This window comes from Hemiscyllium ocellatum, chromosome 6 (genome assembly GCF_020745735.1).
Source record: "Hemiscyllium ocellatum isolate sHemOce1 chromosome 6, sHemOce1.pat.X.cur, whole genome shotgun sequence".
Taxonomy (NCBI): Eukaryota; Metazoa; Chordata; class Chondrichthyes; order Orectolobiformes; family Hemiscylliidae; genus Hemiscyllium; species Hemiscyllium ocellatum.
Window position 1 is genome coordinate 79,203,159 of NC_083406.1, and position 27,626 is coordinate 79,230,784.

A 27,626-nucleotide genomic window follows, 5' to 3' on the forward strand; every position below is an offset into this window, starting at 1 on the left:
AAAGCATTGAATTGAAAATTTGAAAATGACATCAGAAAAATCCAAGAAATGCTCAGGTTTGGCAGCATCTGTGGAGAGAAATTCAGCATTAGTGTTGCAGACCTGTGGCCTTTTGTTAGAACAGTTTGTTATGAAGATGGAGGTATACTGTACCTTTTTAAGAGAATTAACAGCTCGCAGAATTACGTGACAGCACTAAGTGTTCTGAATAAGATACAATGTAATGTGTGGTCCTGCAGCTAGGGTAGCTGTTGCCTGGAGACAAAAACAGATTTGAGTTAGGCCAATTAGTTTAAATTATACTCCCAAAAAAACCAAACTCCAATCAAGTTTGAATTTAGTATATTGACAATATTAAAAGTCAATGACACAATCCGATGCCTTGAGATATAAGACTAGGAAAAATTAAACTGTTGAAGGAGAACTCCCAAAAGACCAACCGATGTAGGCTGCTATCCAGAGAAGGAGTTTGCATAGAGAAAAACATCAATACAGACCTAGAGAGCAAGGAAAACATAAAGAGAAGATTCAACCGCTGGCTGGTTTTAAAATTTGAATTTTCCAGTAAATATTATTCGGGGGTTTTGCCAGGCTAGTATTATACAAGGGAAAGTAAAAGATAGGTTAGAGGAAGGAGTTGTAAATAGTTAATTATTCTCTGTTATACTTGTAAAAATGAGCAACTTTATTTCTTATTTAAGCTGTTCTTAGCCTCTCGGAATTTCACTGATTACTGTATAGGATAAATCTTTTCTCTGCTGGTTAAAATTAAGCAGGAGGGTTTACCCAGTGACGTAACAAGTTCTCACGGAAAGTCTGGACCTGAAAGGTATCTCTGCTTCTCTTTCCATAGACTCTGTCAGATCTGAGTATTCCTAGTATTTTCAGCATTGCCATATTTTACATTAGATCCAGAATCTGCATGAATTTCTTTACAACATTTACATTTCCTTCAAACACCTGATAAGAGTTTCTTTGCCTCACGTACGCCACAGACTCCCAAGTCACATTGAGAGGAAACACATGGCAGCTCAGCAGCAATTTCTCTTCTTCCACAGGTCAAGGAAAATCCATTCATTGGACTTCTCCATTCTAATTAACGATAAAGCACAAAATATTGTTATTGTCAGAGGTTGTCTGCTGTTGAAAACTAGAGTATGGTGCTGGAAAAGCACTGTAGGTCAGGCAGCATTCGAGGAGCAGGAGAATTGACATTTGAGGAATGAGGCTTGTGGGCCCAGGGGACTGAGAGAGAAATAGGAGGGGGGTGGGGGGGAGCGGGTGTAGCTGGGAATGCAATAGGTAGGTGAAGGTGGGGGAGAGGTGATTTTGATCAAAGAGGAGGGTGGGCCAAATAGATGGGAAAGACGATGAATAGGTCAAGAGGGTGGTGCCAAGTTGAGGGTTGGGACTGGGATAAAGATAAGGTAGGCGTGGAGGGGAAATGAGGAAGCTGGTGAAATCAGTATTAGTCCCGTGTGGTTACAAGGTCCCAAGGCCAAAGATGAGGTGTTCTTCCTGCAGTGTTGGGTGCTTAGGGTTGGGGATGGAGGAGGCCCAGGACCTGCATGTCATTGCCTGCATGTCTTTGGTGGACGGTGAGGGGGAATTGAAGTGTTCAGCCATGGGGCAGTGGGGTTGGTTGGTGCAGGTGTCCCAGAGATGTTCTCTAAAACAATCTGCAAGTTGGCGTCCTGTCTCTCCGATGCAAAGGAGACCACATCAAGTGAAGCGGGTATAATAGATGACATTTGTGGAGGTACAGGTGAATGTCTGTTGGAATTGGAAGGATCCTTTGAGGCCTTTGACTGAGGTGTGGGCACAGATATTGCACTTCCTGCGGTGGCAGGGAAAGGTGCCAGGAGTGGGGTGAGGGCTGGGGGGAGGTGTGGATCTGACAAGGGAGTCGCGAAGGGAATGTCCTCTCCAGAATGCTGATCGGGATGGGGGGGAGCAGAATATATCCCTGGTGGTGGTATCTGTTTGTAGGTGGCGGAAAATGATGTGATGTTTGCGGAGGTTGGTAGGGTGGAACGTGAGGACCGCGGTTTCTGTCATTGTTGCATTGGGAGGGTTGGGTTTCAAGGACAGGCGTGCAAGAAGTGGTGGAGATGTGCTGGAGGGCATTGTCAAACACGTGGGAGGGAAATTGCGGTCTTTGAAGAACGAGGCCATCTGGGATTTTCTGTGGTGGAATTGGACACCCTGGAACAGATGCAGCAGAGGCAGAGTTATTGGGAATAAGGGATGGCGTTCTTACAGGAGACAGGGTAGGAGGAGATGTCCTCCAGGTAGCTGTGAGAGTTGGTGGGTTTGTAGTAGATATCCATGGTTAGTTGGAGCCCGGGGATAGAGATGGAGAGGTCCAGAAAGGGGAGGGATGTGTCAGAGATGATCCAGGTGAATTTGAGGTCGGGGTGAAAAGTGAAGTTGATGAACTGTTCAACCACCTCGTGGGAGCACGATGGGCCGCCGATACAGTCATCGATGTAGCAGAGGAAAAGGTGGGGTTGGTGCTGGTGTGGCTGCAGAAAATGGATTGTTCCACATACCTGGCAAAGAGGCAGACATAGCTGAGGCCCATGCGGACAGCCATGGCTGCCCCTTGGACCATCTCCTGGACGATCTCGCACCTCTCACCCCCTCCTGGACCTCATCTCTGGCAACTGACTGACCACAGACATCTACAAATCCATGGAATCCCAAAACTACCTGGACCAAACCTCCCACTCTGCCTCCTGTAAAAATGCCATTTCTTACTCCCAATTCCTCCGCAACTGTTCCCAGGATGACCGATACCACCATAGAAAATCCCAGATGGCAGCCTCCTTCACTGACCACAATTTTCACTCCGATGTGGTGGTTGATGCCCTCCAGCGCATCTCTTCCACTTCCCGCACCTCCACCCTTGAACCCCACCCATTCCGATGCAACAAGGACAGAAACTGCTGATTTCATCATTCCTGATGAAGACTTATGCCCGAAACATCGATTCTCCTGCTCCTGTGATGCTGCCTGATCCTCTGTGCTTTTCCAGCACCACAATCTCGACTCTGATCTCCAGCATCTGCAGTCCTCACTTTCGCCTGCTCTTGAAAACTGTGTTCAAATCCTAAGAAAGGTAAAAAGACAGAAAATTGAGGATATTTAACTTGAACTGGCTATCTTAGCTTTCTTAATTTCCTTTTTATATTTGTTTTTTAATTCAATTTCTATACACCTTTAAGAAACACTCTGCGGAATTGAGCCTTCAATAAGCAATTTTTTCTTAGTCTTATCCATTAAGACTCTTGTCATTCAGGGTTCTTTAATCTCGCTCCCACGTTTTTGCTTCACAGGAACATATTTGCCTTGCACTATTTCTATTTCATCTTTGAATGTTTCCCACACATCTATCAGCTTTATCTACAAGTGGCTTTTCACCACACTGTGTATTCATTTAAATATCCGTAGGTTTAGGAATCTAATTTTTTTTTGTTCTGGGAGTACATTTGTTCTGAATCCTTTTTTTTATCTCCTTGAGTACTCTGCACTGCTCTGACATTCATTTACCTTCAGAAAGTTGTGCTCAGTTCATTTTTGACAAATCACATTGGTCTTGCCTCAATTCAGTACCTTTAGTCTTAGTCTCATTTCGTCCTTTTTCTAGACTTACTAATGCCAGTTGAATTATGATTAGTGCAGCCATGTTGTGATCACTACCCCTTCCACCTTTCTAGCTTGATTTCCTAAAGCTAAATCCAGCATTACCACCTCTTGTTTTGTGTGTGCTAAATATTGGCTGAACACAAACATTTTCCTTAATGTATTTGAAGATAATTGTATTCCAATAACCCCTAGTGAATCAAAATGTCCTAGTATTATTGCTAAATTGTTTCAGTGCTGTCAGCAATTTACCTTCGTGTTTGCCATTCTCCTTGGATTGGCAATCTAAAGTATATTCTTGGGTTTCAGCTAACTGCCACTGTAGTACAAATTGGATAATATCTGTTCCAAATGTAGGCCGTGTTTAGTGGAATCCACTGATCATCTCCTATTCCTACGTATTCATCCCAAATCAGTCAACCCCATCTGAATGTATTGTAGCTGTCACAGTCATTTGTATACTTGCGGTTGTGCACCACCCATTCAATAAAAAAATTCTCTTAACAGCCCTGAGTGAATTATCTCCAGATCCCAGACAAGGTTCCCCAAGTTACCATGGTTAGTGGCTCCCATATATCATAAAGCTCCTGGGTGAAATGAATGTACTAGCTCTCCATTTTTATTTGCTTGCCCATTTGGGTCACAGCAAGGTTAATTTAAAATGGTTCCTTCCCTTATGGGTAGTTTTCTCCCAGACCAAATGAATTTATCTTTTCAAAGAATAAGAAATGAGTACAAAAGAGAAGTTTAAAGACTTACCAATCAGTCTTTTTGGGTGGTTCATGAAGACTAGATAAGGGAATATCGGTATTTGAATAGCTGATTCTGAGGCAGCCCCTCATTGTGTTTTTCTGTTGCCTCTCTCTCTCGCGCGCGCGCTCTCGCTCTCTATTGGAAGATTCCCTGATGTTCTACAAGTTTAACCTTCTGTGGCTCCCAAACAGGCCTGTGCCACATAGCAAATTTCTTTTGGCCTGTAGAAGTCTCCTTTTTTTTCTTTAAAAAAAATCACTGGAATTAAATGTTGAAAAATCTGAATGATGCTCTGGTTCTGAAGCTTTGTCATGACAAGGTGACAGATAATAAAGCAAATGACCAAATTTGGCTTTTCTTCTGCAGAGGTAATTTTTCTAACTCCTCAGTGTTGCAGGTAGCTAGTGAACTGATTTTAAATTTAGATGCAATGTACTTCTGTTGTATTTCAGCCTCTGGAGTCATCACTATATATTCTACAAGATATATTTTATTTAATTTGTCTCTCTCTTTGTCCCAGCATGCATTTCGATCAGTTAATTTTCTGTTTCTCAAAAGAATTTGCAAGTCATAGGTGGTTCTTCGTTGTGCTGATGATGCCACCTGAGGGATAAATTTTCTAGTGCATTCAGTCTCTGTTTTACAACAAAATATCAAGTTCCTGTTTAGTAACCTCTGCAGCTTCACTCACAATAGTCTGAATCTTCTAAAAATTGCTCTTCGTAATGTCTCTGAAACAGATCCAAGTCAGAATATATCAGTCGTCAAACCTGCTACAGAACTTGCTGAGCAATGAATGAAGTTAAGTGACGAGACATCATCAGGTTGGCAGGTAGAGTGACGAATCTTAGGTTGAAAACAAAATGCTTTACAAAATTAGTCCGAGGCCTGGCAAAAGCAGGGATATGTGAAAAAAAATTGAGCGTCTAAATTTTCATGAAAGAATGCAAAATATAGGGCAACCTTGATTATCTGAACGAGACGGGCAGGGAGTGTTTTGTTTAGATTACTGATTGTTCAGATAACTGATTTGATCGTAAACAAAGGAGACATTTACGGGACCTTGAGATCTTGTTGGAAATTCCGAAATTCAGATGATTGATCAGATAACCGAAGTTGTTCTGTATTAGTCCATTGTTAATATGCACATGCATGAAGAGCGCTTTATTTCAGTAAATGAATGGGCTTCCTAATGTGCAAGTAGCTGAGATTCCATTGTTAATGAAAATAGAAAAGCTCAAAGTCAGTGTCCCAGAAAATTCTATTTACTCTCCCCTTTGAATGAGCTATGTCTTTGATATATGACAATCAAATTATAATGTTTACAGAAGGAACAATGGATTGGGAGGAAAAAGGCAATAAATTTCATGATAAAACGTAAATAATTTAGCTGGATTTTATTTCCATAGATTATGAAGAGATCACTTGCAGAAACATAATAGGCCCTATAAAGTATCATAGATCAAGTAAATTGAGAAACTAAGAATTTGGATTGCACATGAATACCAGAAAAAAAATGGCATTCAGAAGATGTGGGTGACATGGTGGCTCAGTGGTTCGCACTGCTGCCTCACAGCTTCAGGGGCCCGGGTTCAATTCCAGCCTCTGGTGACTGTGTGTGGAATTTGCACATTCTCCCCATGTTGCATGGGTTTCCTCCCACAGTCCAAAGTTGTGCAGGTCAGGTGAATTGGCCATGCTAAATTGACCATTGTGTTAGGTGCATTAGTAAGAGGGAAATGGGTCTGGGTAGGTTACTCTTCAGAGAGTCGGTGTGGAATCTTTGGGCAAATTGACCTATTTACACACTGTAGGGGATCTCATATAATCTATAATCTAATCTCGCTCAACTCGTGAATATTAAAGTGGACGCAGTCAATTTGCCTTTAAAGCATGTAAGACACCACTTTTCGCTGTACCTTGGTACATTTGCCAGTAATAAATCAAATCAAATCAAATCAAATCACACTGGAAGAAGTAGATGAATTTGACTACTTGGGACAAATGAAAACAGCAAAAAGTAGATGTAATGTCATAGTTAGAAGAGGTTTATAGATAACCATAAATAATTTTGTGAAAGAGAATGATATGTTGATAGCAGGGAAAGCGCCTGCAAGATGATTCCTTCTATCAACTTTTCCATATGCCAGAGATAGCTGGACAAAAAAATCTGAAGAAAAAGAATGAAGATCTTTGAAAAGTTGACACAAAGACAGATGTTTTACATTCTACATACAGGCCATAAAGCAAGTGAAGTGACACTTGAAATTGCAAGAATAAAACATTTTTTAAAAGTGACATCCAGGAAAGAAATCAATATTTTGACCAATTAATTAGAGCTGAAAAGGTTTTTAAAATTCTTTATGGGATGCAGATCCCTCTATCACAGTCAGCCAATGTTGCCCATTTCAAATTGCCCTTGAACTGAGTGCTTGCTATTTCAGATGGTCATTGGGAGTCACCAGTGTTATTACTGATCTGGAATCGCACATAGACCAGATAGGGCAAGAAGGGCAGATTTCCTTTCCTAAAAGACATTTAAAAACAGTTGGGTTTTTGAGAAAATAATTCATGGTCATCACGATTGATACTATTTTTACATTCCAGATGTAATCAATTGAATTTTAATTCCACCAGTTGCTGGGCTGGGATTTGAACCCATTTTCTCAAAATACTTACCTGGCCCTCTGGGTTACTGGTTCGGTGATGTTACCCCAGTCCCACGATCTTTCTAGCTAGAGCCTGAATATACCAGATAACTAATGCCACATGTGCCATCATCAGCACAATGAAGCACACCTATGACTAGTAAATTCCCTACAGAAACTTAACATTTCTAAATGCATGCCAAGAGAAAAATAGAGAAAAACCCAAGAAGAAACGTACCTTTAGAATTTATATTGACTGACTCTAGGGGAAAAGTGCAAAATGATTATGAAAGCTGTGATATATTTAGAGGAGTTTGATTCATTTGCCAGGAATATATGTAGGGCTAAGGGCGGGCCACTGAGTAGCTTAAACGTTCCCTGCCATTGAATGAGATTTTGTCTGATTTGTACTACAGTGACACTTGGCTGAAACCCAAGAATGTGCTAGGCCAGCCAGTCAGACAGAAGTAGAAGAGCAAACGTGGATAAATTGCTGAGAAATGCTGAAACAAAATGGGAATAATGATAAATGGCCACTCCAAAACAAGAATGCGTACTCATTGATTTAGTTTTAGGAATTGAAGATGCGCATTTGAAGGCAGTGATTGTGACATGATTGTAATTCGATTAGATTTTGATCTGGAAAAGGACAAACATAGATCAAAGAGTGAAGTTTTGAATTTGGAGAAAACTGAGATGTGATTTGTTTAAGAATTAACTGAAATCAGTTCTGAAGTTAATTCCGTATCAGAGCAGTGAAAGGTATTCAAGAAGCTGATAGAAAGTTTTCAGAACTCATGTACACCCAGAGGAAAGAAAAAGTGGGCTTCCAATTCTACAGCTGCCTAGATGTCAATGACCACACAGTGGGGCAAGACAAAATGGGGAGCTTATGTCAGATATCAAAAGCTCAATATTACAGAAATCCTAGAGGTATCTAGAAAATGCAAACATGAAATTAAAAGGAAATTAGGAAAGCTAAGGGTGGGTATGAACAATCATTGTTCAGTAAAATCAAGAAAACCCCAAAACTATTTTATAAATATATAAAGCAAGTGGATATTGAAAGAAAGGGTGGGGCGAATAAGCGATGAAAACTGTTCGAATGTGTGGAAACAGAAGGCGTTGCCATGGGTTCTTAACAAATACTTTGTCTGTTTTCACAATATGGAGGGATGGTGCAGACATTGTAGTTGAACAGGAGGAGGAGTGAGAGGTATTGGATGTAAGAGAGGAAGTATTGAGGGCGATAGCATCCTGAAAAGCGGATAAGTGACCAGATGTGGATTATATCTATTGCAGGCTGCTCGAAGAAACAAGGGAGGAAATAGCTGAGATGCTGCCCATCATTTCTAAACATCTCCTGCTATACCCACAGCAGTTGAAACACTGTAAGACTGCTATTGTTGTTCTGTCATTGTCAGCCTAATATTGTGATGGCAAAGTATTGGAAAAAAGTTCTGAGGGGCAGCAGAATTAAATAGAGAAGTACATATTAATCAAGAATATTCTGGATCAGTGGTGCTGGAAGAGCACAGCAGTTGAGGGGCTGGGGCTGGGGGAAGGGTAGGGGTGGGATGGTGATTGGGAAGGGTGGAACGTATAGGTGACTAGGAAGGTGGACAGGTTAGAATAGATCAGGGAGGCAGGGAGAAAGGGTTAGTCTAGACATGGGATAAGGCTGGAGCAGGAGGGTCTTTGAAGGTGGTGAAGTCGATGTTGAGGTCATTGGGCTGTAAACTATCCAGGCGATATATAAGGTGGTGTTCCTCCAGTTTCCATTTGGCCTCTGACAATGAAAGGGGTCAAGGATGGTCATGTTGCCAGGGGAGTGGGAGCGGGAATTAAAGTTAGTAGCAACTGGAAAGTTGGGTTGGTTGGTGTGTGCAGAGCACAGGTGTTCCACGAACTGGTCCCTGAGATGCATTTTGTCTCCCCAATGCAGAGGACACCACATTGGGAGCAATGGATGCAATAGATGAGGTTAGATGTTGTGCAGATGAATCTGTCAGATCTAGAAGGATTGTTTAGGGCCTTGGACGGTGGTGTTGGAAGAGATGTTGTACCTCTTGTGGTTGCAGGGAAAGTGTCAGAAAATTGAACCCTATTAATCAAAGATCACAAACACAGATCTGACTGAGAACAGACAAGGATTTACTTAACAAACAGCGATATTGCGGAAGAGACTTGACTCCACTGAAACAGTCACTGACAGGCTGCTTAGAAGGAACCACAGCTGCTTCCTCGAATGGAGAATTCAGTGGAGTTTTATATCCTGACAACAATGAAGTGTGAGTTATGACAGAATGATGCGAGTTGTACAACAAAGAGAAATAAAGTTCATTCATTGAAGAGATTATCCATGCACATGGATAGCATTGAGTTGAGGGGTGCATAGGTTAAATTACGATATTTCACGTTAGGATTAAATCTCGGCATAACATCGTGGGCCAAAGGGCCTGTTCTGTGCTGTACTTTTCTATGTTCTATTAAACTTTCTGGTGTCTGACTGTTGAGTTTCTTAATTTATTCTGATCCTTGGCTGGAGTAGGTGTTAGTGGGTTTCATCCTGGTATCAATGTGTTCATATTGTTGAGAGGCTAAACGAAATACCTTTGGTACCTCCTTGTCTGGGTACCCTTTGTGAAGGCTTAACTCCCAGTGGGAGCCACTGTGCCCCAAGGACATCAGAGGTGATGGGTTATTGTGAAGTGGGAGGCGCATTATCAGTTAATCTGAAGAAGTATATTCCCTTGGTCTAGGGCTGGATCAGTCATGTCATGAGATTTATGTGATGTCTGGGGTAGCTTGTTGACCAATGTGAGGCATGTGGGTAGGCTTAATGGCTAAGTCAGAAATGGCAATGAAACAGGAAGCCTGCAAACAAGTCAGAAATGGCAATGCAACAGGAAGCCTGGCTAAGTGCAGACATTTTGTGTTGTCTGTTTTATGGCATGTCATGGGGAGACTGGGACTCATATTTTCTCTCACAGAAAGGTACCAGGTGTGATGGAGAAGTTGCTGGGGAGTAGAATCAACCAGTAATAATTGAAAAATTATAGCAAGCAGGCAGTAAAGTGGATTTTGAAACCAAAGTGATATCAGCCATGATCATATCAAATGGCGGAGCTGGCTCCTGGGGCTGAATTGCCTACTCCTATTCCTAATTCTAATATTCTCCTACTTGTGTACAAATAGACCACAATTTTTAAATAATGAATCATTACATTGCTTAAAAGTGTTCACGCTTGACTTGTTTCTCTATCGAATTGGCTAGAATAATTTATAGTCATGTTGCTAGCTTCATGGTTTAATCCATACCTTAGACCATATTGTAAATCTGAAGTACTTAGAGAATGTATCGTGTAGATTGCATGGCCTCCAGGTTTCAGATGAGTTCATCAAGGGCTTATCCCTGAAATAAAGTCCGTATATGGAAATTTTGAATTAACATGGCCAGCAGTGCCGTTTGATTTAAAAATTCCGGGGTTGATTGTTGAACCTAACAGCTGAGCAGATTATTGAATGACATGTCCAACACTGAAAGTCGTTATATTTGTTTCCTGCTTTAATGTGTGAGAGCTATATTGATTTCACTTTGCTGTAGGAATAGAAAGCTTAATGTGTGATTCATATCGCTGTCACATGGAATACACAAATCATATCTGACATGACCAAAAAAATTGTAGGTTTTAAGAACGATTATTTATGGCCCTTTTAACTCTGGTCTTCTTATAAACCTTTAGCTGTGACATTTCAGTTACCAGTCTACAATTGATATTCATACAGATTACCTTTTTAAAATAGTCATTTGAACCTTTATGCACATATCTACCGTTGAACTTACATATGTATGCATCTCTCATATACAATACTTTGGTATCCTAAAACATTACAGTTTCAGTGGTAGCTGCAAAACCATTTTTTTTTAACTACTTAACCTGTTCAGTCTTGGAAACATGAACTCATCTACTTTAGCACTGACCTCCCACTGAGTTCCTTCTCTCTGCACAAAGTCCATTAACATTTTATACATGCAGTTTTAAGTGACAAGAAAAATTGTTCTAGAAAGAAACAACAAGATAATATGTAAGTAGCATTTTTCACTTTATGAACAGCAAGGTCTCACAAGCATTCTGTTTCACCATGTTGCCCCATGCTTCTCCCTCATTCCAGTGGGAATATCTACTCTTTCCTGTTTGGCAGTCAGACCCACCATTGTTCTGCTATTCCCGCATTCTGATCACTTGATTTGCAATATCAGACCCTTTCTCCAAACCCCTCCACCCCCAACTGTTGCATAAATGCTGCTTTCTCCTTACTTCACGCCAGCTCTGATGAAGGGCTTATGCTCAAACTGTCGATTCTCCTGCTCCTCGGATGCTGCCTGACAAGCTGTGGTTTTCCAGCACCACACACTTCGGCTCTGATGAAGAATCATCTTCACTTGACATGTTAGTTTACTGTCTGTCCATGGATGCTGCCTGATCTGTGATTTCCAGCATTTTTTCAACAGATTTCAGCCTCTGCAGTAATTTGTTCCCACAAACAACCATGTGTTAATGACCAGATAATTTGTTTTAGTGTTGCGGTTGAGGGGTAATGGCTAGTTCAGGGTGTGGAATTACCTTACTGTTTTTTTTAAACAATGCTCTAAGATCTTCAAATTGCATAGATAAGGTAGACTTGCCCAAATGACATTTTTCCTAGTGTTGCAATCTCTCAGTATGGCATAAAAGTCTTGGCCTAGGTTGCTCGCTCAAATATTTGAAGTGGGTCTTGAATATGCATTACGTTCTTTCACCAAGGCAGCAACCTATTCGTCTGCATTATCAATTTAAAACTCTTGAAAATTGCATCATTAACACTTGGAATTGCGGTGGATCTCTGCACCATTCAGAAAATCATTTGGGTAAATAGCATTGGCTATATAGCTCAGTTATGCACATTTCCCATTTAGTGCTTCAACCTGTAGCTGAGTTACATGATAAACATTCATGGGCAATTGCCAAAATCTTATGATAGGTTGATGCTCAATAGTTTGTAGATTTTTTGTCATTCATTTTTAAATAACAGATGTTTTAAGACACAACCTTTGCAGTTATGCTTTCAAATTTACCTTCATGTCAGCCTACAGTGTTTCCAGGTAAATTTGGTTATTGATTCAAAGCATTTGTAAAACATCTGGAGCAGTAGACATTTCTAATGAAGGGATTAGTTGGTTCAAAATTGCATTAATTTAATGAGGGCTATGATTTGCTGTGAAATTAGTTTAGAGGAGGATAGTGTTTGTAAAAATGCTAGAGATAAATATTGAAAGAATAGCAAATTTCTTGGAGCTAATGGCTGTTGAACTGGAAACCAGACAATTCATTACAAGGGGTCTCAGGTGATTTAACCAAGTTTAAGGACTTTGAAATGGCACAGTACACTGGCTAACCACTTTTGAAACATATCAAGACTTTTACTACCAATTATGCTCAATACAAGCAGATGTAATAATATTGTTATATTTCCCAAAATGAAATAAATCAGAGGAGATAGCAGGAATAGCCTAAGTAAGAGGGAGTACATTAAATAAAGCTAAACATAGATTTTTAAAGTTAGTTGTCAACATTAATAAAAATTGCATCTTTCTGATTGCTATGTCTTCATTAAATGGCAAATGGTTCATATGAAGATGATTGCAAATAAAAATTGTTTTTCATTATTTGTTCAATCTTTGCAAAAAAATGAACACTCCCTTCACCTAAAGGAGAAAATATCTGGGATTTAATCCCTTTCATGACTTGCATAATTCTGAAATTATCCATCAACTCCATTAACATTATAAATTTGCATTTGTATAGCGCCTTCATGTAGCAATGCTTTACCAGAGTTTACCAAGCAGACTTTACCATTACACCTTAGGAGGAAGTGTTGTTGCAGGCAACAATAGCTTTGTCAAAGAGAAGTCATGAGAAACAGAAGTTTAGGAAAAGTATTTCAAAACTCAGGGCTGAAGGTACAGCCATCAACTATGAAGAGATTAGAAGTGTTATTGTATGAAATGGTATAATTTTGAGAAGTGCAGAAATGTTGAAGTCTTGTAGGGCTAGCGAAGGTTACAGGGGGAGAGAGAGGGATGAGGCTTTGGCTGTGTTGAGTAAGGGTGGGGAATTTTTAAATCAAAGTGTTGTCTCACAAGGAGCCAATGTAGGTCAACCAGGTCAGGAATAATGTATATAGTTCTGGTCACCGCATTATAGGAAGAATGTGGAAGCTTTGAAAAGGGTGCAGTGCAGATTTATTAGGATGTTGTCTGGTATGAAGGGAAGGTCTTGCAAAGAAAGGCTGAGGGACTTGAAGCTATTTTCATTAGAGAGAAGACGATGGAAAGGTGACTTAATTGAGACATATAAAATAATCAGAGGGTTAGATAGGGTAGACAGTGAGAGCCTTTTTCCTCTGGCGATGGCTAGCACGAGGGGACATAGGTCTAGATTGAGGAGTGATAGATTTAGGACAGATGTCAGAGGTAGTTTATATACTCAAAGAGTAGTAGAGGCGTGGTACGCACTGCCTGCAACAGTAGTAGACTCACCAACTTCAAGAGTGTTTAAATAGTCATTGGATTGGCATATGGACAAAAATGGAATAGTGTAGATTAGATCGGCTTCAGATTGGTTTCACAGATTCAACAGCAACATTGAGGGCTGAAGGGTCTGTACTGCAGTGTAATGTTTTTAAATAAGAGTTCAGTGCTGAAGGGTATTCAATAGAGTTAGGACACAGCAGCAATATTTTGAACTTCAGTTTGCAGTGGGTGTAGAAGAGCCAGCCAGGAGACTAGTAGACTAGTCAAGTACAAAGGTAACGTAAGCTTCGGTACTTTAATGATTTATCAGTAGATAAGCTGAGGCAGGTGAAAAACTATGCATTGACATATGGGACTCATTTTAGATCAAGTTTTCACTTGTTGGTAGCTGTCCATTCTCAGTGTGCACAGTAAGAAAGCCTTCATTCCCTATTCATAAAAATCATTTCTGTGACAAAATGCTTTCAGTTTACAATGCTACTCTTGGTTTATAGCTGCATTCCATACTACTGCCAGTGTCTTTGAGATGGTTTCTTTCTTTTGAATGTGCACTATTGGCCTACCCAAACCCACTGCCTCAGCTTTTATCATCAAAATAATTAATTTAGGGCCCTTTATACATCTAGTTGATCACCTTAGGCAGCGAAACTTCTTGAAGAGAGACACTTTCGTTTCTATTCCGAAACATAGATTGCAGATGAAGGCAAGAAAAGTGTCATTAGCCTGTATGTCTGACACAGATATCTAAGGGCATAGTTAAGCCTTTCAATTGCAGTGCAAACAAATTGTGATCTTGGTTGGTTTGATTCCTTGCAAGCTGTAATCCATATTCTGTTTCATGTACATATCTATCACCACCCAAATAATTGCTTATATTTCCCATGATGACATGTTTGAACCATTCCAGTTTGAACTTCCCGCAGTGCTGAACTGGCCAATATTCTGAGTCGTCAATGGAATCCTATCATAGTAAACTTGCTCCTCATTCTTCTGATTGTCTGTGGCTTTTTACATGGTTGGCCACTTCACTGTCCTCTATCATCCAGCAGGATGGCACTGATTCTGTTCTTAGGAGTCAGTGTAGCCACAGAATCATTTGTATTGTTTTCTCTTCTTTCTGTGCTGTTGTCATGTGTCCTTCAATAATTCTACTTGGCCGCCTCCAATTTCTCAGCTCCATGATGCGTCATTCAAAAACACGCCAAGATACGCATGTATCCTGACAACACTCAGCTCTGCCTCACCACTGCCACCTTATCATACTGCTTGTCTGGCAACCAATCATGAAGGAGCAGCAATTTTTTCCAAATACTGCAAAAAGCATGGCGTTGTCTTCAGTCCCTTGCCACAGATTCCATCCCTATTCTTGGTCACTGCCTGAGGCTGAACCAGACCATTTATAGCCTAAATTGATTCATATTCTGGGAATGACTCGATTGTAAAATTCTCATCCTTGTTTTCAAATCCGTCCGTGGTCTTGTCCTTGGTATTTGTATAATTTCCCTCAGCCCCACAATGTGCTGAGATCTCTGTGTTTCTCCTTTCCTTGTACAAACCTGATTTTAATCACTTCACCATAGGCAGCTGTGATTTCAGAAATTGGCTGTATGACAGGAAGCCGAGAACAAAGATATTGTTCCAGCGATTCTAGTTGGCACGGTATGATTAGCAGTGTCTCACAGGATCTGGGATGGGCTCACACTAACCGTTAGTGACAGAATAGACAGTTACACATTCACATTTGCAGATGATACAGCAATGGATGACATTGTCTGCAAAAGATGGAAACTTAAAGTTAGAGAGCAGTATTAATAGATTAGTAGGGCAAAATGTGGCAAATGTGTTCATTTAAATCCTGTTCAATATGGACAAATGATTCAACAATAGATCAAATTTGGATCTTGAAAAGATAGATTAGACTACTGTCTGAATGGCGTAAAACTAGTAGTAGTGGAGGATCATAGAGTCTTGGGTGCCTGGTGAGATGCGCTTTTAGAGTTAGTCTGGACTTTGATGGCCTGGTTCCACACTCTAAGTATTCTATGATACATACTCACAGGTCATTAAAATGTTATGAATAATGCACAGAAAATCTCAGAAAGCTAACAAAGTGTTGACCCTTTTATCCAGAGGTCTAGAATACAAGAATTAAAGCCAATATGCAACTATGAAAAGCCCTGATTAGATCAGTAGTGGACTGTTATTTTTAATTCTGGCCATCTGTTTGGAGAGAGTTATTGCCTTTGGAGGCAATCTAGTTGTATTAGAATAATACTGAACTCCCATGGGTTAAATTATGGAAGCAGATGCCATAAGCTAGGATTGCAGTACCTGGAATTTAGAAGATACGGGAGTAATTTACTCAAGGTTTTCAAGATACTAAGGAAAGCGGCAAGGTAGGTTTGAGAGAAACAGCTGCCACTGGTTGAGGAATCTCTAGTTTAGTAGCTCAAGAATTAAGCTAGAAAATAGTCTGTGCATAAATGTCCATCGAAGTTTGAAACTGTATTCTAGAATGCCATTCGGTGTTGGATCAATTGTTTGCAAGTTTGAGTTTGACGGATTTCTCTTCAACAGAGTTATTAAAGAATATGGAATAAAAGTAGGTAAATGGAGTTTGGACACAAACCAGCCTGGTTGCATTGAACACTGTCGGAAAGTACATGAGTGGCTAATGGCTTCTCTTGCTCATTTGTTCTTAAAAAATTTGAAATAATTTGGGGGAAAATGGTCTTTAAATTAAGTCTGACCCCAGAGAGCCATACTCTTTTGTAAGTACGGGATATACGTTTATCTGCTTTCCTGGTTGTGTTACTGTAAATTGTATTTTGATTTCACTTCTTCTGCATTGTCCCCAAGCCCAGTAGAAACTGGGCTGAGACATCCAAGATTAATTTTACTTTGGAACTTTCAGCCATCAGACAAAAGGCACTTGTAATTCAGCCCATACTAACAGAATACCAGAGGTCTCAATGCTCGGTATCATTCAAATCTCAAGGAAACTTGTAAAATTGCAAAAAGCAAAACATAATAATGAACTGGCAGTTATTACCTAGGGCAAAAAGGGAAGACCGATTATATTTTGCTAAAAAATAAATTGAATATGAAGAATTGATTCACTATGTGTTTTGTAATTCTTGATGTTCAAAACTTCTAATTGAATTTATTTTTTCCTTCTGTTTTTAGCTAAAAAGGCTTAAGGAGAAAGCAGAAAGGAAGGCAACCAGACCAAAAGATGTAAGTGTTTTACTTTTATAAAAAATTAGTATTCTTGTCAGGTAAAAGGATATTCTTCACATATGCTATACTGTAACAACACTAAAGTATCATTAAAAACACGCCTACTGATATCCAATACAGATGGTTGAGCTCTACAAAATTGACATTCCAACTAGAAATGTCATGACACTGAATTATCAACACTGGGGATGCATTTTCTGCTGCCGTAGATGTGACTCCAGGCTGTTTGAAACATGGGATTATGATGTCAATGTTAACCTGACATGGTTGAGGGAGGGGCAAGACTGGCAGCTCCATATTCTGGGGTATAAAATCTTCAGACGGTGTAACAGAGGATGGTGTTGTGATATTGAATCAGTAGTCAATCATTGCAATTGTGATGTCTTAGAAGGCACCGCAATTGAGGCCAACGGTAGATCTTAGAAACAAAAAAGGACAGTCGCATCATTGTGAGTATACTATATCCCCAAATGTCTGGGAGATATACAGGAATGGATATGTAGGCACATATCAGAGAAGTATAAAAATAAGAAGGGATTAATATTTGGGGATTTCGGCTTCTCAGATATTAACTAAGATAGACAAAATGTGAAAGGCTTCGAGAAGGTGGAATCTTAAAATGTATCCAGAAGAGACTTTGAAGCTCATCCATAGAACATCCTACAAGAGGTGAGGCAGTGCTGAACCTAATTTTATGGAATGAAGCAAGACCAGTGGTAGAAGTGTCTGTGAATTTTATGAGAGACATGGTGATAGCAACCATTACATTTTTGAATTGGGGGAAGGCAAGTTTTAATATAAGACAGGACCTGGCCAAAGTGAACTAAGAACAGCTACTTGTAGGAAACTTTACATCAAAGCAACGGAGGCCAACATATTCCTATAAAGATGAAGAACGGTACTAAAAATTCCAGAGACCCTTGGATATTGAGGAATGTACAGGATTGAATAAGAGAATAAAAGGGAAGCTTAGAGTCATAGTCATATAGCACGGAAACAGACTTTTCAGTCTAACTTGTCCTTGCTGACTAGATATCCCAATATGACTGAGTCCCATTTGATAGCAGTCGGCCCATGTCTGTCTAAACCTTCATTAATAATTACCCATCCAGATGCCTTTTAAATGTTGTAATTGTACCAACTTCCACCACTTCCTCTAGGAGCTCATTCCATATGCACACCACCTCAGTGTGAAAATGTTATCGCTGGGGTCCTTTTTAAAGCTTTCCCTTTCATCTTAATCCTATGCCCTCTAGCTTTGGACTCTCTCACCCTCTGCAGAAGACCTTGGTTATTTATCCTATCCATGCCCCTCATGATTTTATGAGCCTCTATAAGGTCACCCCTCAGTCTCCAAAGGTCCAAGATAAAAAGCCCCAGCCTATTCAGCTCCTCCCTTTAACGCAAACCCTCTGTCCCAGCAACATCCTTGTAAATCTTTTCTGCACCCACTCAAGTTTAATAACATCTATGCTAGAGCAGGGAGACTAGAATTATGCCAAGTATTCTAAAAATGGCCTCACCAATGTCCTGTAGAGCCACAACATGACATCTTAACTCTAGCACTTAATGTTCTGACCCATGAAGGTAAGTGTGCCAAACACCACCTTCACCACCCTGTCTACCTGCAATTCCACCTTCAAGGAACAATGCACCTGCACCCCTAGGTCTCTATTCGGAAACACTCCCTGAACCCCTACCATTAACTTCTAAGTCCTGCCCTGATTTACCTTACCTAAACTCTACACCTCACATTTATCTAAATTAAACTCCCATCTGCTATTCCTCAGCCCCCTGGCCTATCTGATCAAGGTCCCATTTTACTCTGAAATTTTCTGCTACACAGCCTATTTTGGTATCATCTACAAACGTACTAGCTGTACCTCCTATATTCACATCCAAATCATTTATATAAATGATGAAAAATAGTGGAACCAGCACTGATCCTTTTAGATACTGAGGGCTTGAGAAATCCTCGAGGTGTTTATGAAAGTGCAGGTGATTACTTAAAAAATAAATTAGGAAAGCAAAGATGGGATGTGAAAGAAAAACACTGGTGGATAAAATAAAGGGAAATCCCAAGGTGTTTTTATGTGTGTGAGAGGAGCAAGAGGATAACTGGGAAAGAATGGAGCCTATTGGAAATCTAATTAGCAAACTGTGGATGGAGCTGAAAAATGTAAGTGAGGTTTTAAATGATAGGAAAAAATTATGTAGGTATAGAAATCAGAAAAGAAGACTGTGTTATACCTGAGGAAATTGCAATTAAGAGGCAGGAGGTATTTGTGTTTTTAGCTGGCTTAAATACAGAAGGATGTGACTGCACTAATGAGGATGCAGAGTAGATTTGCCAAGATGTTGCCTGAACTGGAGCGATGCAGCTATGAAGAAAAATTAGCTAGGCTCAGGCTGTCTTCCTTTGAGCAGAGAAGGCAGAAGGGGGACCTGATTGCGGGGTACAAAGTTATGCCGACCGCAGATTGGCTGTACAGGGAGAAATGTTCCTTTAGTGGGCATATTAATAACTGGAGGAAACAAATCTAAGTTAAAGCATAGGAGATTAAGAGGATTTAAGGAAGAATTTTTTCACCTAGAATATTGTGGGTGCCTGGAACTTGCTGCCTGAAAGAGCCATTGGAAACATCACAACGTTTCGGTGTTTGATCATTTGAAGTCTGCAAGCTATTAGCTGAGTTCTGGAAATTGGGATGAGATTGGATAGACACTTTATGACCAGGGTGAATATGATGGGCCAAAGAGCCTTTTTACCTATGCTGTAATTCTGTGACTCTATTGACTTACTGCTCGATTATAAGTAGGTACAGTGGGCTGTTTTTAAAAAGAAATTGAACCCTAATTTTTTTTATTTTGTAAGTAATGTCTCAAAAACAATTGACAGCTTTGACTTTCAGGAGTTGAAATCATGAACCTCAGGCTTCCAGTGGTAACTTCAGCCATAAGAGCATGTTAGAGCTTTCGTTACCTTTATTAATGACAACTGCGTTAGAAAACAACATATCAGGAATTTTTAATACGATTACAGCTTAAAATTAATTTAGTGTTTATCTCTGAGCTATTATGGCAGGTATTTTACTCTATGAATATACGTTGTTTTGCATTTTTCAACCCCTTGTGATTATGAAATGAGGTTTGGTGCAAACAAGTAGTTGAGATATGCATAGTTTACTTTTAGTGAGAATTGTAACTACCACATAAGAGTTGTTGGCAAACAACAAAATATTTTATGTGGTTGTGAACAGTATTTGCATTCTCAAAGCTTTTTTCATTTTTACTGAATAGGTGATGAAATGCTTGTGTATAGAAAGTAGCAGTGTTGAGGCCACAATATCAGCAAGTTTCCTTTCCCCTCACTTCACTGCAAAATGGTTTGGAGTGCTCCAACTTTCAAAGGTTTCTGAATCAGTTTAGGGTGGGTGGGAGGGGAGATGCCCAAGGGTGCACTATATTGGCAATGTGTGCTCACATCACATGACTTAATGCTCGAGAGTTGAAATCTGAAGCACTTATCTTGAATAGTTGAATAGATGTACCTTTTAACAGTTTGACAAGTCGGAGCAAGTTCATGTTGGTTACTTCTTCATGTTAGTCCCTTCTGCATTTGATGCCAGCCTGATAGTGTCCTTCAGGACTTGGCCAGCTTAATATTAATGCCAGACCACTCTTGTTGGTGGATACTGCGTTGCAGACTCCCCTCCAGCCTCTCTTCCCCATGCTGTGGGAATACTAATTTATGCTTTGATGCAAGAGGCCAATCAGCATTTTGAGCCTGTCTGTCATTGAATGAAATTGTAGTATTTTTGTGTTTTGAATTCCACATTTTCCATCTACCCCTGATGACCTTTGATTCCCTAGCTTAAAAAGAATCCATCTACCTTTGCTGTAAAAATCTTCAATGGTCCTGTGTTTTGGGACTGAATTTCCACTTCTTAGAACACTGAGAGAAAAAAAATCTTTTCACCTCTTTCCTAAAAAGGCAATCCCTAATTCTAGAATCTCCCATATTAGGAAAAAATCCTCTACTCGTCTTCATTAAGTGACCAAAACCATTTGCAGTACTCCTGATGTGAGCTTACTAGTGCCATGCATAACTGGAATATAAGACCGCTATTTTTGTATTCAACTCCCCTCATGATGGATGTTAACATTCAACTAGCTTTCCTATTTATTTGCTGCACTTGCATAGCAAGCTTCAGTGCATGGGATCACCCAGATCCCTTTATCGCCCTTGTACCCACCATCAGGTTCATGGATTATCTTTAAGCAGTGCAAATATATTTTCATGAGCACAGTTATCAGAGCAAGTAAAACATCAAATATAAATTTGGCTGTACTTGAACGCAGAAATTGAAGTCTCAGTAGGGTATGACATAAATATTTGAATTAATTTGTTTCTGCTGTGTGCACTTAATGATTAGTACAGTCATAAAATGAAAAAAAATTATCAGACTAGAAAATTAAAAATGATTCGTTGCACACTGGAGAATGAAAATCATGCTTTGTATATTGTGTTGGAATATTGGAATGGGATAAATATGATGAACTTAAAATAAGTGTACAAAAGGTGTAAAACTGCATGTGCTTTAGGATGATTTGCAGCATATCAAGCAGGCTGTATGAAGAGAAAATATGAAGTCATAGTTAAGGTACAAACCCTTCAGAATTATAAATGAATTTATTTGATGCTTCTCAATTAAATGTAATCTTCTGTTAGTATCATAAATAATTTTCATATTGTTTGACACAATATGAATTTAATTTGAATAATTGAAGTGATTTAACCTTGGACCTTATTTAACCTCAAAATAAGTACAAATTTTTTGAGGATTTACTCAATAAAGACCTAGCCAATTTCTTTTTTGCCTTTATGGGAGATATTTGATGCTGTTAGCTTTATTTCAGTAATTGGTGAATGCATAATAAATTAATATGAAATTCATCAATGTATTTTTATAATCATGTGTCTACTTAAACTTTATCTAAAAATCGTATATCATTGATATTGACAAAGATATATATGAGCTGAAAAATGTGTTGCTGGAAAAGCACAGCAGGTCGGGCAGCATCCAAGGAGCAGGAGAATCAACGTTTCGGGCATAAGCTGTGCTTTTCCAGCAACACATTTTTCAGCTCTGATCTCCAGCATCTGTAGTCCTCATTTTCTCCCATATATATGAGCTCCCCATTTATACACTGAGAATAAATCTCTTCTTTCTCCTTCCACCCTGACCTTCACCCCTACATATTTCAGCCCATTGCCAAAAGTACAGTAATTAAGACCCTGTAATTTTCAAAGAAAATAATTTTTTATTGCTTATATTTATCAAAGTATGGTACGATACACAGTATCTATTTCGCAGTAAAATCAGCCATGGGCACAGAAAGAGATAATAGACAGCATAAATCTAAAAGAAGGGGCTTACAAAAATGCCAAGAAAAGCTGCCAAATTGGGAAGTACAAAGACCAGCAAAGGGTCACAAAGCAGCTTATAAGAGCTACTAAGTGGGATTATGAAAAGAAACTTACGAGGGATCTCAAAATCAATGAGACATTTTATAGTTACATAAGGGAAAGTGGGTAATCAGGAACAATGCTGGCCCACTAAAGATTGAAGATGGGGGTATTGTCAGTGACTGTGGGGAATTGGCAGGCATGTTGAATAATTACATTGCCTGAGGATTTACAGTAGAAAAACAGGATAGCTTGCCAGAAGCTTAGTGGAAATTAATAGTGAATTGAGAACAAAGACTGAATAAAATTACTGTAAGTTAAACATCAGTAATGAGTAAATTAATGGAATTAAAGAGTGACAAATCCCCAGGATCTGGTGACTTCTATCTGAGGGTGTTAAATGAAGTGAGGGAGTGTATTGGAGATGCCCTAACTATAATCTTTCAAAGTTCCCTAGATACAGGAGTTGTCCCTCTGGATTGGAAAATTGCACATGTCACTCCACTTTTTAAAAAGGGTGATAGAGGAAAACCAGGGATTTACAGACACCTAACATCAGTGGGGAAAGTATTGGAATCTATAATCAAGGATAGGGTAACTGAACACATTGAAAATTTTTAGTTCATCAGCTTCCAGACAGGATCTGTGTCTCTTGCACTCTGACATTGTTTACTAATGACCTGAGAGGTTTATGTATTATAACATGCATAGATAAGGTGAAGAACTAAGGTCTTTTCCTTAGGGTTGAGGAGTTCAAAACTAAAGGGCATAATTTTCAGATGAGAAGAGAACAACTTAAAAGGGACCTGAGGGGCAACATTTTCACAGAAAGGACGGTGCATATATCGAATGGAACTGCCAGATTAAGTTACAACATTTTGGACAGCTACATGAATAGGAAAGTTTTAACAGGATATGGGAAACTTTATCGGTATAGATAAGTTGGTCGGAAGGGTCTGTTTCTGTGCTCTATAACTCTATGATACTGCAGTTTTGAATAATGTTGATACTCTTTCTATCTATGATTCATACTTAAGACAGAAATGCACAAATTGGATTGTGCTTTCTCCAGAAAGACTTTTTAAAAGAGATCCAAATATGGAGTGCCAGTCTATCTTTAGCAAAGTGATTTTTTTCTTGGGCATTCAATTTATTGGTTAAGAACATTAAAGCATTTTGTCATTCACTGGTAGTGATTCTTGTCTGGTAATACCACATTGAATTCCTCTTTGTGTTTTTATTACTTAGGAATGGAGGCTTTAGATAGTCTATAGATAGTCATTTTGTTTGCTGAATAAATATCAACGTATCTGTACTGTAAATTTTAAATCCAGGTGTTGTAGGTAAGAGGTTATCCAAACCTAAGCAAACATGCTCTTGTCGCAAAGGGATGTAAGTTGAAACTATTCAAGCCAGGCAATGAAGCCTTTTCTCTCAAAACATTTAGGTTACTATTTAAACTATATTGTATTTGGTGTCAACGCTGAAAAATCTGGGATGACAATGCTATGAGTTTAAGTCATAATTCATGGCTGTGTAAATTTCTTAATTCAATTTCAGAAGTGTGCAGTATTTCTGGAAAGATTGTACGATAGTTTGTAACTTGAATATACAAACTAGCATTGTAAAGTTTACAAAAATATCTTCTGGTTCTAAAATTATACAAGTAATTCCCTTGGAGTGTTGGACATGACCAAATTGGAGAGAGCACCAAATACTGCAACCATTCTTTCTTGGAGGGGCTTCAAAGATTTAAGTAGTTACTGCATCATATCACTTGAGCTTTTCCCACCAACTAACTTCCATTTCATCTTGTGCCCTTTGGCTTCACATTTTCCCTCTAGTACTACTCCTCTCACTTACACTGTTACTCCTACATTTCATCACAACCCCAATCTTCCTCCCTCTGAATTATCCACTCAATCCTGGATCCTCATCCTCCCTACGTTTTGCCTGTGACTTTGACCTTAACATCCATTCTCCCATCTTTCTAACCTGACGTTGGAGACCTTTCACTCTTAATGATTTTTGCCATGTATTCCTGCTCAATCATCTCTTCAGCTTTTGAAATTTAATCAATTTTAAAAATAAACTGTAATCCGTTTAGGATGATGAAAGTGGCTAGAGTACAAGAGCAAGGATGTGATGCTGAGGCTGTATAAAGCTCTAGTCAGACTGCATTTATAATGTGAGCAGTTTTGTGCCCTATTTCTAAGGAAGGATATGCTGGCCTCCAGAGGAGATTTACAAAAATGATCCTGGGGATGAAGGGCTTGTCAGATGAGGAATGGTTGAGGACTCTGGGTCTGTATCTGCAGTTTAGAATGAGAGGGTTCTCATTAAAACTTACACAATACTGACAGGTTTGGATAGAACATGGAGAAGACCAATGATTTGGATGCGAGCATAAGAGGTACAGTTAGTAAGTTTGCAGATGACACCAAAATTGGAGGTATAGTGGACAGTGAAGAGGGTTACCTCAGATTACAACAGGATCTGGACCAGATGGGCCAATGGGCTGAGAGGTGGCAGATGGAGTTTAATTCAGATAAATGGGAGGTGCTGCATTTTGGGAAAGCAAATCTTAGCAGGACTTATACACCTGAATGGTAAGATCCTCGGGAGTGTTGCTGAACAAAGAGACCTTGGAGTGCAGGTTCATAGCTCCTTGAAAGTGAATAGGATAGTGAAGAAGGCGTTTGGTATGCTTTCCTTTATTGGTCAGAGTATTGAGTACAGGAGTTGGGAGGTCATGTTGCGGTTATACAGGACATTGGTTAGGCCACTGTTGGAATATTGCGTGCAATTCTGGTCTCCTTCCGATCAGAAAGATGTTGTGAAACTTGAAAGGGTTCAGAAAAGATTTCCAAGGATATTGCCAGAGTTGGAGGATCTGAGCTACAGGGAGAGGCTGAACAGGCTGGGGCTGTTTTTTTTTCCTGGAGCGTTAGAGGCTGAGGGGTGACCTTACAGAGGTTTACAAAATTATGAGGGGCATAGATAGGATAAATAGAGAAAGTCTTTTCTCTGGGGTCGGGGAGTCCAGAACTAGAGGGCATAGCTTTAGGGTGAGAGGGGAAAGATATAAAAGAGAGCCAAGGGGCAACTTGTTCACGTAGAAGGTGGTACATGTATGGAATGAGTTGCCAGAGAATGTGGTGGAGGCTGGTACAATTATAACATTTAAGAGGCATTTGGATGGGTATATGGAAAGGAAGGGTTTGGAGGATATGGGCCAGGTGCTGGCAGGATTAGATTGGGTTGGGATATCTGGTCGGCATGGACGGGTTGGACTGAAGGGTCTGTTTCCATGCTGTACATCTCTATGACTAGCAGGAGAGGCTAGGACCCGAGGACATATCCTCAGAATGAAAGGATGACCCTTCATAACTAAGGTGAGGAGGACTTCGTTCAGCCAGAAGCTCGTGAATCTGTGGGACTCATTGTTGCAGAATGCTATGGAGCCAAGTCATTCAGTGTCTTTAAGACAGAGATTCAGGAGGTAGTTTCTTAATTAGTAAGAAGATTGAGTTTCACAGGGAGAAGGCAGGAGAATGGGGTTGAGAAAAATGTCACTTATAATCGAATAGCAGAGCGGACTCTGGCTGATTGGCCTAATTCTGTTCCCATATCATGTGTTCTCATAAGTTACTATATTTGTAATTCAGTCACCAAAGCTTATCACACCTTTTAGAGTTTTTAAGGTTCTTTTATCATGAGGCAAAGAAAGGACTTTTTGCCTCTGCTCTTCAAGCTTATTTACAGTGAGGGTTTCCAGTGTTTTGCTCAGGTGGTGGTAACATCTTTAGCCGGATTATCTCCGTGTCTGGAATCTTCTGTTGCCTTTTAGTTTGATACATTTCAAAGTTTCCTACAATCTGCCTGTTCTGCCCCATCTGACACTACCTCATGAAATACACAGGAACAGAAATAGGCCATTGGACCTTTGACCTGCTGCATTAGAGGGGCTATATGGTTTTTCCTATGTCTTAATTTTTGAAAAATAGATTTGAAGAAATTACTAAACTTGGCCATGTGAGGGAGCTAAATTAATATCAAGAGAAACCTGTTTTTTCTAATCAACCTGTTCAGGGATTGGATCTCACACCTCCGGAGACGGACTTGCACTCAGGCCTCCCAGTCCAGGGTACCTACTCTACACCTAAAGGGGACCCCTTAATAGCAGTAGAAATAGCCATCAGTCTAATGTGCTATGGAAGTCTTGGTAATTTGTGCATATGTTAATGAGGTACCAGTTTCATCAACAAGCTTTTAATCAGTAATTTATTACTTAACTAGGGAGAAGTTCCAGCAGTTGTAGTTCCTGTTTGTGTGACTTTTTTTTAAATAGGTGGAGCAATGTGGGCTTCAGTTTGTTTCATTTTTGCATGGTTTGTATAACTGGATGTGAAATTACTATTTTTAATGAAGTATATGCCCTTGAATTGACTCCTTCATAGATTAACTATCAATTTTGCTAATAAGTGTCATCAGCAATCCCCAAGATATAAACAAAATAGTAAGTTGTTTTAATCACTTGATTTTGAAAGAAAGACTCTTAACAAAACTCCGTCAAATTTTCTGCTGTTTTCATAAAATGTGGTGTTCTCTAGTGGATATGTTTGGCAGTGCATTTGTGTCGTTTTTGCAAATGAGCATTGAGTCTGGAATATAAAAGCTTTGATTGTGGCATTGTTTTATTAATATTAACTCTACAACTGTGTTAAAAATGCTAAGATCAGGCATGCTAAAATTTAAATTCTGGATCACTGGTGCTGGAAGAGCACCGCAGTTCAGGCAGCATCCAACGAGCAGTGAAATCGACATTTTGGGCAAAAGCCCTTCATCAGGAATAAAGGCAGTGAGCCTGAAGCGTGGAGAGAGAAGCTAGAGGAGGGTGGGGGTGGGGAGAGAGTAGCATAGAGTACAATGGGTGAGTGGGGGAGGAGATGAAGGTGATAGGTCAGGGAGGAGAGGGTGGAGTGGACAGGTGGAAAAGGAGCTAGGCAGGTCGGACAAGTCCGGACGAGTCATGGGGACAGTGCTGAGCTGGAAGTTTAGAACTTGGGTGAGGTGGGGGAAGGGGAAATGAGGAAACTGTTGAAGTCCACATTGATGCCCTGGGGTTGAAGTGTTCCGAGGCAGTAGATGAGGCATCCTTCCTCCAGGCATATGGTGGTGAGGGAGCGGCGGTGAAGGAGGCCAAGGAACTCCATGTCCTCGGCAGAGTGGGAGGGGGAGTTGAAATGTTGGGCCACGGGGCGGTTTGGTTGATTGGTGCGGGTGTCTCGGA

The 27,626-nt window shown here is 39.9% G+C and overlaps 1 protein-coding gene across 1 annotated transcript in view; it reads left to right on the plus strand.

The window, feature by feature from the left end:
- The window catches only part of ddx10 (DEAD (Asp-Glu-Ala-Asp) box polypeptide 10), a 208,004-nt gene that overhangs the window by 121,014 nt on the left and 59,364 nt on the right, over nt 1-27,626 (plus strand). Inside the window, exon 16 of the mRNA XM_060826060.1 lies at nt 16,810-16,860. Coding sequence (XP_060682043.1) covers nt 16,810-16,860 — 51 coding nt within the window. The remainder of the gene's footprint in view (nt 1-16,809; nt 16,861-27,626) is intronic.